Source organism: Mustelus asterias, chromosome 1 (genome assembly GCF_964213995.1).
Source record: "Mustelus asterias chromosome 1, sMusAst1.hap1.1, whole genome shotgun sequence".
NCBI lineage: Eukaryota > Metazoa > Chordata > Chondrichthyes > Carcharhiniformes > Triakidae > Mustelus > Mustelus asterias.
In genome coordinates, this window is record NC_135801.1 from 449,542 (window position 1) to 463,630 (window position 14,089).

General features: G+C 44.5%; 1 protein-coding gene across 2 annotated transcripts in view; it reads left to right on the forward strand.

The window, feature by feature from the left end:
* dgkq (diacylglycerol kinase theta) overlaps positions 1-14,089 on the forward strand; it is a 211,730-nt gene that overhangs the window by 59,895 nt on the left and 137,746 nt on the right. For both annotated transcript variants that reach the window (XM_078200858.1, XM_078200917.1), the window contains exon 3: positions 1,284-1,386. In XM_078200858.1, the coding sequence (XP_078056984.1) occupies positions 1,284-1,386 (103 nt within the window). The remainder of the gene's footprint in view (positions 1-1,283; positions 1,387-14,089) is intronic.

Below are 14,089 nucleotides of genomic sequence, written 5' to 3' on the forward strand. Positions count from 1 at the left end.
AAAGTTAGAAAGTAAAAGAACATCTCTTTCCCTAATTCCTTTAATTACCCAACCCTTAGGACTCCATTCTAAGTCGCACTTATTGCAGTAAACCTTCCCTAAAGCACATCTTTCCCCTCTGCACCCAATTTGAACCACATTCCCAAATATACTCTCACAGTTGTGTCTCAAATTTTTGCTGAATTAAAAAAAAAACATGAAACCTTCAATATGCTGATTTCATTTTCAAAGATGATCCTTAGTAAATTTAATGTGACGCAAAGTCAGACATCATGAATAATTATATCATTTAGGCACATTGCAAATCACATCTTTGTTCTACTGAAACATAATGGCTGGAATAGTCTAATCTCGCCCGCAGCTGGGATTCTCCAGTCTGGCTGCAGTGAACGGAGGTTTGGCTGAGCACCAAATTCTCTGTACTCACGGGTTCAATTCCAGTCTTGGTGACTGTCTTGTGTGGAGTTTGCACGTTCTACTCATGTCTGCATGAGTTTTCACTGGGTGCTCTGGTTTCATCCCACAGTCCAAAGATGTGCAGGTTAGGTGGATTGGCCATGCTAAATTGCACCTTGGTGTCCCAAGTTGGATTAAACATGGTGTGGGGTTGTGGGGATAGGGTGGGGAGAGAGCCTGGGTAAGATATTCTGTCAGTATATCAGTCAGAATGGGTGCAGACTCTCTGGGTCAGAATGCCTCCTTGTGCACTGTAGGGATTCTGTGAATTCTGCAGGTGAAGCTTGGATGAAAGTCACAGTTATCCATGAGGTCAATTCAAGCCTCAGATCTGACTACAGCCCCAGTTTGCACGAAGCTTCATCTGTCCAGTTAGCCCCCCCTAATAGTTTTTGTTCTCCCTGTTTATGCATATTTCTTCGATGAAGATACTAATGATTAACCAAAGAAACCAATCAGCACACCATATCTCTGTGGTGATCTAATGGTGATAGTTCTTCAACTGAATGAGCTACTAATCCCATATCTCTCATATCGTTTACTATCTTCTGGCAGGAATCCACTTTCAATTGATTTCGTTTGGCTACTATTTGTCAGCAAGTTATTTGGTTTCGGTCAATTCATTTTCAGATGAACCAGCAGAGATATTAAATTGACTTTGTTGTCAACTGTGGGCAATAACCTATGTCCCAACACTTGTCCACCAACAGCCTCATTAACAAGCGACATTAAACCATAGGTCAGGTGTTTCCATTTTGTGTGTCATTGAGAGAGGGTGAGTGTGTATTTTTTAAACTGGGGACTGATTGATTCTCCCATTGTTCTAGATTCCTGTGGCACACTGTCTTGGATTTCCTGCACAGTACAAAAAGAAATTCTGTGCTGTATGTAGAAGGCAATTGGAAGAAAGTCCTGCAACACGATGTGAAGGTACAGTAATAATTCAGAATGATGAATAATTCAACTGACGTAAAATATACTGAAACAGTCATTTGTAAAATGATAGATATGTATTTTGTCTTGGAATAAAATATTAAAGGACCATTAGATATGCAGACAAATATGGAGGACATTAGCTATGAGGAGAGGTTGAAGAAACTTGGTTTGTTCTCACTGGAACAATGGAGGTTGAGAGATGACATGATAGAAATCTACAAGATTATGAGAGGCATGGACAGAGTGGATAGTCAGAAGCTTTTTCCCAGGAATTACTAGGGAGCATAGGTTTAAAGTGCGAGGTTAAAAGAGATGTACAAGGCAAGTTTTTTTACAGAGGGTGGTGGGTGCCTGGAACTCGCTGCCAGGGGAGGTCATGGAAGTGGATACGGTAGTGAGTTTTAAGGGGCGTCTAGACAAATTCGTGAATAGGATGGGAATAGAGGGATATGGTTCCCAGAAGGATAGGGGGTTTTAGTTCAGTTGGTGCAGGCTTGGAGGGCTGAAGGGCCTGTTCTGTACAGGCAGTCCCCGGGTTACGAACGCCTGACTTACGAATGCCCGTACTTGCGTACCGACCTCCGTAAAGCCTATTATTTAAAAAAATTGAGTTACATACAATGGGTCGAACTAATGAACGGGCGGACTACATTGCGTGACGCTCAAAACACTGCGTGTTTTCAGCGGTTCGTCGGCCCAAGGGAGAACAACGTCATGCCGTGCTTGACAACCCCCCCGGACATCCAAGCACTTTAGATGACCTTCACCTCAATGTAAAGGTCGTCTTTTTACCACCCAGCGCCACATCACTACTTCAGCCAATGGATCAGGGGTTCATAGCCTCCTTTAAGGCTTACTATTTACGCCTGACCTTCTCACAAGCAGTCAGGGCTACCCAAGATGATGCAATGACCTTAAAGGAGTTCTGGAGGAATTACAACATCTACGATGGCATCAAAAACATTGCAGATTCTTGGGAGGAAGTGAAGACAACCAACATGAAAGGAGTGTGGAACAAATTGTGCCCCCAATTCGCACATGGTTTTAGGGGTTTACAGCTGAGGACATTGCCGAAGCCAGGTAGGCTGTGGTTGATATTGGTGATAATCAACTGCAGTTAGACATCAATGAAGACTATGTCTTAGACTTGCTTGAATCCCATGCCGAAGAACTGACCAATGAGAACCTTATGGAGCTGGAGCAGCAGATGATAGCATTTGAGGAAGAAGGCCGGGATGTAGAAACCCCAGAACCCAAGAGGTTTTTGACGAAGGAGTTAGCTGAAGCCTTTCGTCTCATTGAAGCAGGGATGGCAAAGTTAGAGGAGCAAGATCCTAATGCAGAGAGGTTCACCAAAGTTTACCGGATAGTTACCGACGGCCTCAGCTGCTACAAGGCCATTTATAATGAGAAAAAGAAAAGCCCTGTTCAAGCCTCCCTTGATGTTTACTTTAAGAAATTACTTTAATGTTTTTTATACCCACACACACACACACACACACTCACACACACACACATATATAATATATATATATATAAATAATCCAAGTTTTGTGTCATTTCCATTTATTATTATTACTCTTATTATATTTAAGATATTTTAGGTAAAATGTATACTATATACTAAGACAAACATTTGACTAATTGACGCTAGATGTGGACCGTATGTAGCTGTTCCGACTTGCATACAAATTCGACTTACAGACACTTAAAAACGGAACTCGTTCGTAAACCGGGGACTGCCTGTACTGTGATTTTCTTTGTTCTTTGTTCTTTTGTTTTAAGTAATTTGTGTTTGTACTGTTAGATGTTATTTAGTGTTTCTGTGTAAGAAAGCGCAAAACTCTAGTTAGATGTGGGGCCTGGGTGGGATTGTGGTCGGTGCAGACTCGATGGGCCGAATGGCCTCCTTCTGCACTGTAGGGTTTCTATGATTTCTATGATAGTTAGACAAATGTAGACCCTTTACAATCTGAAATGGGAGAATTTATAATAAAGAACAAGGAAATGGTATGACAATTAAACAACTGTAATAAAAAGGAATAATGTTGGATATATGCAGCAGACTTGGCAGCATCTGTGGAGAGAAACAGATTTCAGATTTAAGTTACCCTTCTACAGAGCTATAGGTTAGTGTGCAAAATATTGACATAGATTAAGAATTGTTTACCAGACAGGAAACAGAGTAGGAATAAATGGGTCCTTTTCAGAGTATCAGGTGATGACTAGTGGGATACTGCAGTGCCTGGGCCCAGCTGTTCACAATATATATCAATGATTTGGATGAGGGAAGCAAATGTAATATTCCCCAGTTTACTGATGATACAAAGCTTGGTGGCAATGTGAATAGTGAGGAGGGTGTTTAGAGGCTTCAAAGTGATTTTGACAAGTTGAGTGAGTGGGCAAATACATGGCAGTTGCAGTTTAACCGTGAAGTAATTCACTTTGGAAAACAGAATGACAGAGCATTTTTAAATGGTGATAGATTGAGAAATGCTGACATACAAAGGGATCTGGTTGTGCCTGTGCTCCTCTGAAAGGAAGCATGCAGGTCCAGTCAGTAGTTAAGAAGGCAAATGGTATAGAATTTCTACAGTGCAGAGGGGCCATTTCGCCCATTGAATCTGCACCAACTCTCCAAAAGAGCATCCCACCCAGGCCCTCCCCTCTGCACTATCCCTGTAATTCTGTGCATTTACCATTGCCAATCCATCTAACCTGCACATCTTTGGCCTGTGGAAGGAAATTGGAGCATCCGGAGGAAATCTACGTAGACATGGGGAGAACGTGCAAGGCTGGAATCGAACCTGGGTCCTTGGTGCTCTGAGGCAGCAGTGCTAACCACTGTGCGACCGTGCTGCCCATTGTTGACCTTCATTGCAAGAAGACTTGAATACAGGAGCTAAGATGTCTTGCTGCAGCTGTACAGGCTACACCTGGAGTATTGTGCAGTTTTGACCTCCTTATCGAGGAAACGATATACTTGACATGGAGCGAGTGCAACAAAGGTTCACCAGACTAATTTCAGGAATGGCAGGATTAATGTATGAGGAGTGATTGGATTGACTAAGTCTGTATTCACTGGGGGATCGCGTTGAAATATTAAAAAATTCTGACAGGGCTGGTCATACTGGGTCCAAGGATGTTGTTTTGTCTGGGGGCGGGGCGGGGGGGGGGGGGTCGTCGAGAAAGAGGGGTCATAATCTCAGGATATGGGGTAAGCCATTTAGGACTTGGATGAGGAGAAACCTCTTCGCACAGAGGGTGGTGAAACTGTGGACTTCTCTGCCAGGGCCGCTCAACTCCTGATCTCATTACAGCCTTGGTTCAAACATGAACATTGACATTCAAGGCCGCATTTGACTGAGTGTGGCATCAAGGAGCCCTAGCAAAACTGTAGTCAATGAAAATCCGAGGAAAATTCTCCGCTGGTTAGAGCCATACCTAGCACAAAGGAAGATGGCTGTGGTGGTTATAGATCTGTCATTTCAGCTGCAGGACTTCATTGCAGGAGTTCCCCAGGGTAGTGTCCTAGGCCCCACGATTTTCAGCTGCTTCATCAATGACCTTCAGAAGTGGGCTATTCGCTGATGACTGCACAATGTTCAGCACCATTCGCAACTCTTCAGATACGGAAGCAGTCCATGACCAAATGCAGCAAGACCTGGACAATATCCAGACCTGGGCTGACAAGTGGCAAGAAACCTTTGCACCACAAAGTGCCAGGCAATGACCATCTCCAACAAGAGAGACTCTAATTATTGCCTCTTGACATTCGATGGCATTGCTATCACTGAATCCCGCACTATCAACATCCTGGTGGGTTACCATTGACTAGAAGCTGAACTGGACTAGCCATATGTATGTGGGCCCGATTCTGCCAAAGCGGCACTGTGCCAACACCAGCAGGAAAACCGGAGTATTTTCCACTGGTGCTGACAGCGTCGTCAGTGATTCTCCCACCTGGTGAATGCAAATACATGCATCCCGCCAATCACGCTGGCCGCCTAGCTTTTCAAAGGGCACCCTGATCTTTGAGGTTGGAGACATGTCCTCCTCTCCCAAAAACCAAAATGGTGACTCTCTTCCCCTGCCCTGCACCCACCCCCCCCCCTTTTAGGGGAGCACTATAAACCCCTTAGCAAAGTGTGTCACCCTCCCCAGCACCACGCAGGAATGAGGGTGGCGGGTGGGCAAAGCAGTTGCTGCCAGGTTGCAGAGGGGCTTCCTTCATAGGAGGTGATGTTTCATGCTGGAGTTTTGTGGGAGAATTGTGTCCAATAATTTGGGACAAAATTAATAGTCACATGAACAAATGCGGTGTAGTTAAAGAAAACCAGCATGGGAAAGTCAAATTTATTAACATGAAGTGTTTTGAAAAGGTAATAGAGAGAGATGATGAGGGCAAAACTGTTGAAAGGGATGGATTTCCAAATGGCATTTGTGATCTGTGAGCAATGTTATTGCTCATAGAATAAAAAAGAAAGCAGCAACATGGATGTGGAATTGTCTGAATGACGGGAAACAGCGGGTAATGGTTAATGGATGTTTTTCAGGCTGGAGGAAGATTTGTGATGGAGTTTCCCAGGGGTCAGTGTTGGAACCCTTGCTTTTCCTGATATATATTAATTACCAGATGGCAGATGGAGTTTAATTTAGGCAAATGCGAGGTGATGCATTTTGGTAGATTGAACCAGGGCAGGACTTACTCAGTTAATGGTAGGGCTTTGGGGAGAGTTACAGAACAAACAGATCTAGGGGTACAGGTTCATAGCTCCTTGAAAGTGGAGTCATAGGTGGACAGAGTGGTGAAGAAGGCATTCAGCATGCTTGGTTTCATCGGTCAGAACATTGAATGCAGGCGTTTGAACGTCTTGTTGAAGTTGTACAAGACATTGGTAAGGCCACACTTGGAATACTGTGTGCAATTCTGGTCACCCTATTATAGAAAGGATATTATTAAACTAGAAAGAGTGCAGAAAAGATTTACTAGGATGCCACTGGGACTTGATGGATTGAGTTGTAAAGAGAGGCTGGATGAACTGGGACTTTTTTCTCTGGAGCGTAGGAGGCTGAGGGGTGACCTTATAGAAGTCTATAAAATAATGAGGGGCACAGATGAGCTCGATAGTCAATATCTTTTCCCAAAGGTAGGGGAGTCTAAAACTAGAGGGCATAGGTTTAAGGTGAGAGGGGAGAGATACAAAAGTGTCCAGAGGGGCAATTCTTTTCTGAGTGGTGAATGTCTGGAACAAGCTGCCAGAGGTAGTAGTAGAGGTGGGTACAATTTTGTCTTTTAAAAAGCATTTAGATGGTTACATGGGTATGATGGGTATAGAGGGATATGGGCCAAATGTGGGCAATTGGAACTAGCTTAGGGGTTTTTTAAAAAAAAAGGGCGGCATGGACAAGTTGGGCCGAAGGGCCTGTTTCCATGCTGTAAACCTCTGACTCTGTGACCTAGACCTTGGTGTACAGGGCACTATTTTAAAGTCTGCAGACAATACAAAACTTGGAAGCATTGTGAACTGTGAGGAGGACAGTGTAGAAATTGAAAAGGACATAGACAGGTTGGTGGAATGGCAGACAGACAGCAGATGAAGTTCAATGTCGAGAAATGTGGAGCGAATCATTTTGATCGGAAGAGCATAGAGAGACAATATGAAATAAAAGGCACATTTCTAAAAGTGGTGCAGGAGCAGAGCGACCTGGAGACTTGAGTTTATAAGTCACTGAAGGTGGCAGGACAGCTTGAGAGAGCAGTTAATAAAAACATATAGTATCCTGCACTTTATTAATGTGGCATAGAGTACAAATGCAAGGAGTTATGTTTAACTTTTATAAGATACTAGTTCAGTCACAGCTGGATTATTGCGTCCAATTCTGGGAATCGTGCTTTTGGGAAAAATGTGACGACATTAGAGACTGTGCAGAGAGAATTCATGACAACGGTTTCGGGGACAAGGAACTTCAGTGATTAAGATAGAAAGGTGCATTAGAGAAGTTGGGGCTGTTTTTCTTAGAGAAAAGAAGATTGAGAGAGATTTGATAGAAATATTAAAAATGACGAGGGGTCGGGACAGAGTAGATAGAGAGGAACTGTTCCCACTTGTGAATGGATCTAGAATGAGAGGAGAGAACTTTAAAGTAATTGGCAAAAGAAGCAAAAGTGACATGAGAAAATGTTTTCATGTGGTGAGTGTTTAAGGTCTGAAATGCATTGCCAGAGTGTGTGGTGGAAGCGTTCAAAATGGAATTAGATTATCATCAGAAAAGGAAGAATGGCCCTTAGTGAGTTGTTCATTCAGAGAGCTGGTGGAGTCACAATAGCACATGGGCCTCCTGCACTGTAATAATTCTGAGAGAATATTTCTGAAATAACCATGAGGATGGTTAATGTCACACTGGTGAAGTAAGGGATCCTCCTCTTGCGATAAATTCCTGTTCCATTTCTATCATAAAACTGAAACAGGTAAGTTGTTCACCTTGGTATAAATAATTTTTCTTATCTTTCCCTTTCATTTCAAAGAAAGAAGAGCAAAGAACAAAGAAAAGTACAGCACAGTAACAGGCCCTTCGGCCCTTCAAGCCTATGCCGATCAAGATACTCTAACTTTAAAAACATCCTTCTGTCCTTACTCAGTCCGTATCCCTCTATTTCCTTCCTATTCATGTACCCATCCAGATGCCTTTTAAAAGTTGCTAAAATGCCCGCTTCCACCACATCCTCTGGCAGCGTGTTCCAGACACCCAACATCTCTGCGTGAAAAACCTCCCTCGCACATCTCCCTTAAACTTTCCCCCTCTCACCTTGAACCTGTGTCCCTTTGTAATTGATACTTTCACCCTTGGAAAAAGCCTCTGACAATACACCCTGTCTCTGCCCCTCATAATTTTGTAGACCTCTATTAGGTCACCTCTCCGCCTCCGTCTTTCCTGTGGAAACAATCCTAATTTATTCAACCTCTCCTCATAGTCAACACTCGCGAGACAAAGCAACATCCTGGTGAACTTTCTTTGCACACTCTCCAAAGCTTCCATGTCTTTCTGATAGTGTGGTGACTAGAACTGCACACGATACTTCAAATGCAGCCTGACCAAGGTTTTATACAGCTGCAACACAATTTCCCAACTCCTGTACTCAATACCTCGGCTGATGTAGGCAAGCATGCCATATGCTTTCTTAATCACCTTGGCCACCTGTGTTTCCACTTTTAGGAAACTTGTGGACCTGCACACCCAGATCCCCCTCTGTTATTTCTGCACATCCCACCTATGAAGCTGTGAAGCAAAGAGATCAGAGGCAGGCTTAATGGAAACTTGATTTTGTGGAGCATTTCACAAAAGCAGAGCATTAGAATATTTGTAAAGCACAGGATAGTGTTTTTATGAACATTATTAAAAATTTCCCCCATTCCCTCACTTGACAAGTGTTTTGATTATACAGTTTATTTTGGGGGAAAACTGATCTCAACTTTAGTGTTGCTCACATTTATGCAAGTGTTTCTATCGTGCCACACAAATATTCCACTGTGGAGCATACAGGGGGCAGAGAGTGTGATAGACATTAGTTACAGGGAGGTTGTCACACCACAGGTTCAGACAGGTAGATGGGTGGCCGACAGGAGAGGCAGGCAGGTAGTGCAGGAGTCTCCTGTGGCTATTCCCATTTCAAACAGGTATACCGTTTTGGATACCGTTGAGGGGGATAGCCTGTCAGGGGGGGATACCAGCAGTAGCCAGGCCTGTAGCACCACACCTGATTCTGGTGGAGAGCAGGGCAAAGAGCAAGCGAGCAGTAGTAATAGGGGACTCGCTAGTTAGAGGCACTGACAGGCGTTTCCGTAGCCGCAATCGAGACTCCAGGATGGTGTGTTGCCTCCCTGGTGCCAGGGTCAAGGACGTCTCTGAGCAGTTGCAGACATTCTTAAGGGGGAAGGTGAGCAGCCAGAAGTCGTTGTACATATTGGTACCAATGACATAGGTAGGAAAAGGGATGAGGACCTGAAGTGTGAATATAGAGAGTTAGGCAGGAGGCTAAAGTGCAGGACCTCGAAGGTAGTAATTTCTGGACCACTACTGGTGCCATGTGCTAGTGAGAGTAGGAATAGGAGGATTAGGCAGATGAATGTATGGCTTGAGAGCTGGTGCAGGGGGCAGGGATTTAGATTTTTGGATCATTGAGATCTTTTCTGGGGAAGGGGTGACCTGTTCAAGAGGGACGGGTTGCACCTGAACTGGAGGGGGACTAATATCCTGGCGGAGAGATTTGCTAGGGCTGCTCGGGAGGGTTTAAACTAACTTGGCAGGAGGGTGGGACCCAAAGCAGTAGGAAGACATAAGAGAAGGTTGAGGACAGCACAGAAGTTAAAGAGAGCACATTAAATAGTAAAGGCAGTGTCAGTAATCCTAGTACCAGACACATGAGGCAAGAGCAAGACAGAGAGCAAGGGAAGTCCAGATTAAACTGCATTTATTTCAATGCAAGAGGCCTGACGGGCAAGGCAGAAGAACTCAGGGCATGGATGGGTACGTGGGACTGGGATATTATAGCAATTACTGAAACGTGGCTAAGGGAAGGACAGGACTGGCAGCCCAATGTTCCAAAGTACAGATGCTATCGGAAAGATAGAACAGGAAGAAATAGGGGAGGGGGAGTTGTACTTTTGAGGAAAACATCACGGCCGTACTGAGAGGGGATATATCCGAGGGTTCACCTACTGAGTCTATGTGGGTTGAACTGAGAAATAAGGGGGAAATCACTTTGATAGGGTTGTACTTTAGGCCCCCAAATAGTTGGCGGGAAATGAGCAAATATGTAAGGAGATTACAGATAGCTCCAAGAAAAATACAGTGGTGATAGTAGGGGATTTTAACTTTTTCAACATTGACTGGGACAGCTATAGTATTAGAGGGTTGGATGGAGAGAAATTTGTTGAGTGTGTTCAGGAGGAATCTTTCATTCAGTATGTGGATGGCCCGACTAGAGAGGGGGCAAAACTTGACCACCTCTTGAAAATAAGGAAGGGCAGGTGACAGAAGTGTTAGTGAGGGATCACTTTGGGAATAGTGATCATAATTCTATTAGTTTTAAGATAGCTATTGAGAATGATAGGTCTGGCCCTAAAGTTAAAATTCTAAATTGGGGCAAGGCCAATTTTGATGGTATCAGGCAGGAACTTTCAACAGTTAATTGGGGGAGTCTGTGGGAAGACAAAGGGACATCTGGTAAGTGGGAGGCTTTCAAAAGTGTGTTAACCAGGGTTCAGGGTAAGCACATTCCTCTTAGAGTGAAGGGCAAGGCTGTTACAAGTAGGGAACCCTGGATGACTTGGGATATTGAGACCCTGGTCAAGAAGAAGAAGGAGGCACATGACATGCATAGGTAGCTGGGATCAAGTGGATCCCTTGAAGAGTATAGGGGGTGTAGGAGTAGAGTTAAGAGAGAACCAGGAGGGCAAAAAGGAGACATGAGATTGCTTTGGCAGATAAGGCAAAGGAGAATCCAAAGAGCTTCTACAAATACATAAAGGGCCAAAGAGTACTAGGGAGAGAGTAGGACCTCTTAAGGATCGACAAGGTCATCTAAGTGTGGATCCACAAGAGATGGGTGAGATCCTAAATGAATATTTCTGATCAGTATTCACTGTTGAGAAAAACATGGATGTTAGGGAACTTGGGGAAATAAATAGTGATGTCTTGAGGAGTTTACTTATGATGTGGAGATGCCAGCGTTGGACTAGGGTAAACACAGTAAGAGTTTTAACAACACCGGGTTAAAGTCCGACAGGTTTATTTGGTAGCAAATGCCATTAGCTTTCGGAGTGCTGCTCCTTCGTCAGATGGGCAGATATCCACTCCCTCTGACGAAGGAGCAGCGCTCCGAAAGCTAATGGCATTTGCTACCAAATAAACCTGTTGGACTTTAACCTGGTGTTGTTAAAACTCTTCCTGAGTTTACTTATAACAGAGAAGGAGGCGCTGGAAGTCTTAAAGCGCATCAAGGTAGATAAATCCCCGGGACCTGATGAAGTGGATCCAAGGACACTGTGGGAGGCTAGGGAAGAAATTGCGGGTCCCCGAGCAGAGATATTTGAATCATCGATAGTCGCAGGTGAGGTGCCTGAAGATTGGAGGGTGGCAAATGTTTTGCCTTTGTTTAAGAAGGGCCGCAGGGGAAAGCTGGGGAACTACAGGCCAGTGAGCCTCGCATCTGTAGTGGGTAAGTCGTCAGAAGGTATTTTGAGAGATAGGATTTACAGGCATTTAGAGAGGCAAGGACTGATTAGGGACAGTCAGCATGGTTTTGGGAATGAAAAATCATGTCTGACAAATTTGATTGAGCTTTTTGAAGGGGTAACGAAGAAGGTAGATGAGGGCAGTGGAGTTGATGTCTACATGGACTTTAGCAAGGCCTTTGACAAGGTACCACATGGTAGGTTGTTGCATAAAGTTAAATCTCATGGAATCCAGGGTGAGGTAGCCAAATGGGTACAATTGGCTTGATGGCAGAATACAGAGGGTAGTTGTAGAGGATTGTTTTTCAAACTGGAGGCCTGTGACCAGTGGTGTGCCTCAGGGATCGGTGCTGGGTCCACTGTTAATTGTCATTTATATTAATAATTTGGATGAAAATTTAGGAGGCATGGTTGGTAAGTTTGCAGATGACACCAGGATTGGTGGCATAGTGGACAGTGAAGAAGGTTATCTAGGATTGCAACGGGATCTTGATCAATTGGGCCAGTGGGCTGACGAATGGCAGATGGAGTTTAATTTAGATAAATGCGAGGTGATGCATTTTGGTAGATTGAACCAGGGCAGGACTTACTCAGTTAATGGTAAGGCGTTGGGGAGCATTATAGAACAAAGAGATCTAGCGGTACAGGTTCATAGTTCCTTGAAAGTGGAGTCACAGGTGGACAGAGTGGTGAAGAAGGCATTCGGCATGCTTGGTTTCATTGGTCAGAACATTGAATACAGGAGTTGGGGCATCTTGTTGAAGTTGTACAGGACATTGGTACGGTCACACGTGGAATACTGTGTGCAGTTCTGGTCACCCTATTATAGAAAGGATATTATTAAACTAGAAAGAGTGCAGAAAAAATTTACTCGGATGCTACCGGGACTTGATTGTTGGAGTTATAAGGTGAGGCTGGATAGACTGGGACTTTTTTCTCTGGAGTGTCGGAGGCTTAGGAGTGATCTTATAAAGGTCTATAAAATAATTAGGGGCATAGATCAGCTAGATAAAACATAGAACATAAAAAAAATACAGCACAAACAGGCCCTTCGGCCCACAAGTTGCGCCGGTCATGTCCCTACCTACCTAGGCTTATAGGCTTACCTATAACCCTCAATCCTATTAAGTCCCATGTACTCATCCAGAAGTCTCTTAAAAGACCCTATCGAGTTTGCCTCCACCACCACTGACGGCAGCCGATTCCACTCACCCACCACCCTCTGAGTGAAAAACGTACCCCTGACATCTCCTCTGTACCTACTCCCCAGCACCTTAAACCTGTGTCCTCTCGTAGCACAGTAAGAGTTTTCACAACACCAGGTTAAAGTCCAACAGGTTTATTTGGTAGCAAATGCCATTAGCTTTCGGAGTGCTGCTCCTTCGTCAGATGGGCAGATATCCACTCCCTCTGACGAAGGAGCAGCGCTCCGAAAGCTAATGGCATTTGCTACCAAATAAACCTGTTGGACTTTAACCTGGTGTTGTTAAAACTCTTACTGTGTTCACCCCAGTCCAACGCCGGCATCTCCACATCATCACTCCTCTCGTAGCCGCCATTTCAGCCCTGGGAAAAAGCCTCCGAGAATCCACCCAATCTATACCTCTCAACATTTTGTACACCTCTCAGGTCACCTCTCATCCTTCGTCTCTCCAAGGAGAAAAGCCTGAGCACCCTCAACCTATCCTCATAAGGCATGCCAACCAGTCCAGGCAACATCCTTGTAAATCTTCTCTGCACCCTTTCAATCATTTCCACATCCCTCCTGTAATGAGGCGACCAGAACTGAGCACTGTACTCCAAGTGGGGTCACACGAGGGTCTTATAAAGCTGCATCATTATCTCCCGACTCCTAAACTCAATCCCTCGATTGATGAAGGCCAGCACACCATATGCCTTCTTAACCACCTCCTCCACCTGCGAGGCCGATTTAAGAGTCCTATGGACCCGGACCCCAAGGTCCTTCTGATCATCTACCGTACTAAGAGTCATACCCTTGATATTATAGTCCTTCATCCCATTTGACCTGCCAAAATGTACCACTACACATTTATGCGGGTTGAAGTCCATCTGCCACTTCTCCGCCCAGTCTTGCGGATAGCGAAGAGCATTGTCGGGCAATACAGCAGGATATAGATAGGCCGGAAAATTGGGCGGAGAGGTGGCAGATGGAGTTTAATCCGGATAAATGCGAAGTGATGCATTTTGGAAGAAATAATATAGGGAGGAGTTATACAATAAATGGCAGAGTCATCAGGAGTATAGAAACACAGAGGGACCTAGGTGTGCAAGTCCACAAATCCTTGAAGGTGGTAACACAAGTGGAGAAGGTGGTGAAGAAGGCATATGGTATGCTTGCCTTTATAGGATGGGGTATAGAGTATAAAAGCTGGAGTCTGATGATGCGGCTGTATAGAACGCTGGTTAGGCCACATTTGGAGTACTGCGTCCAGTTCTGG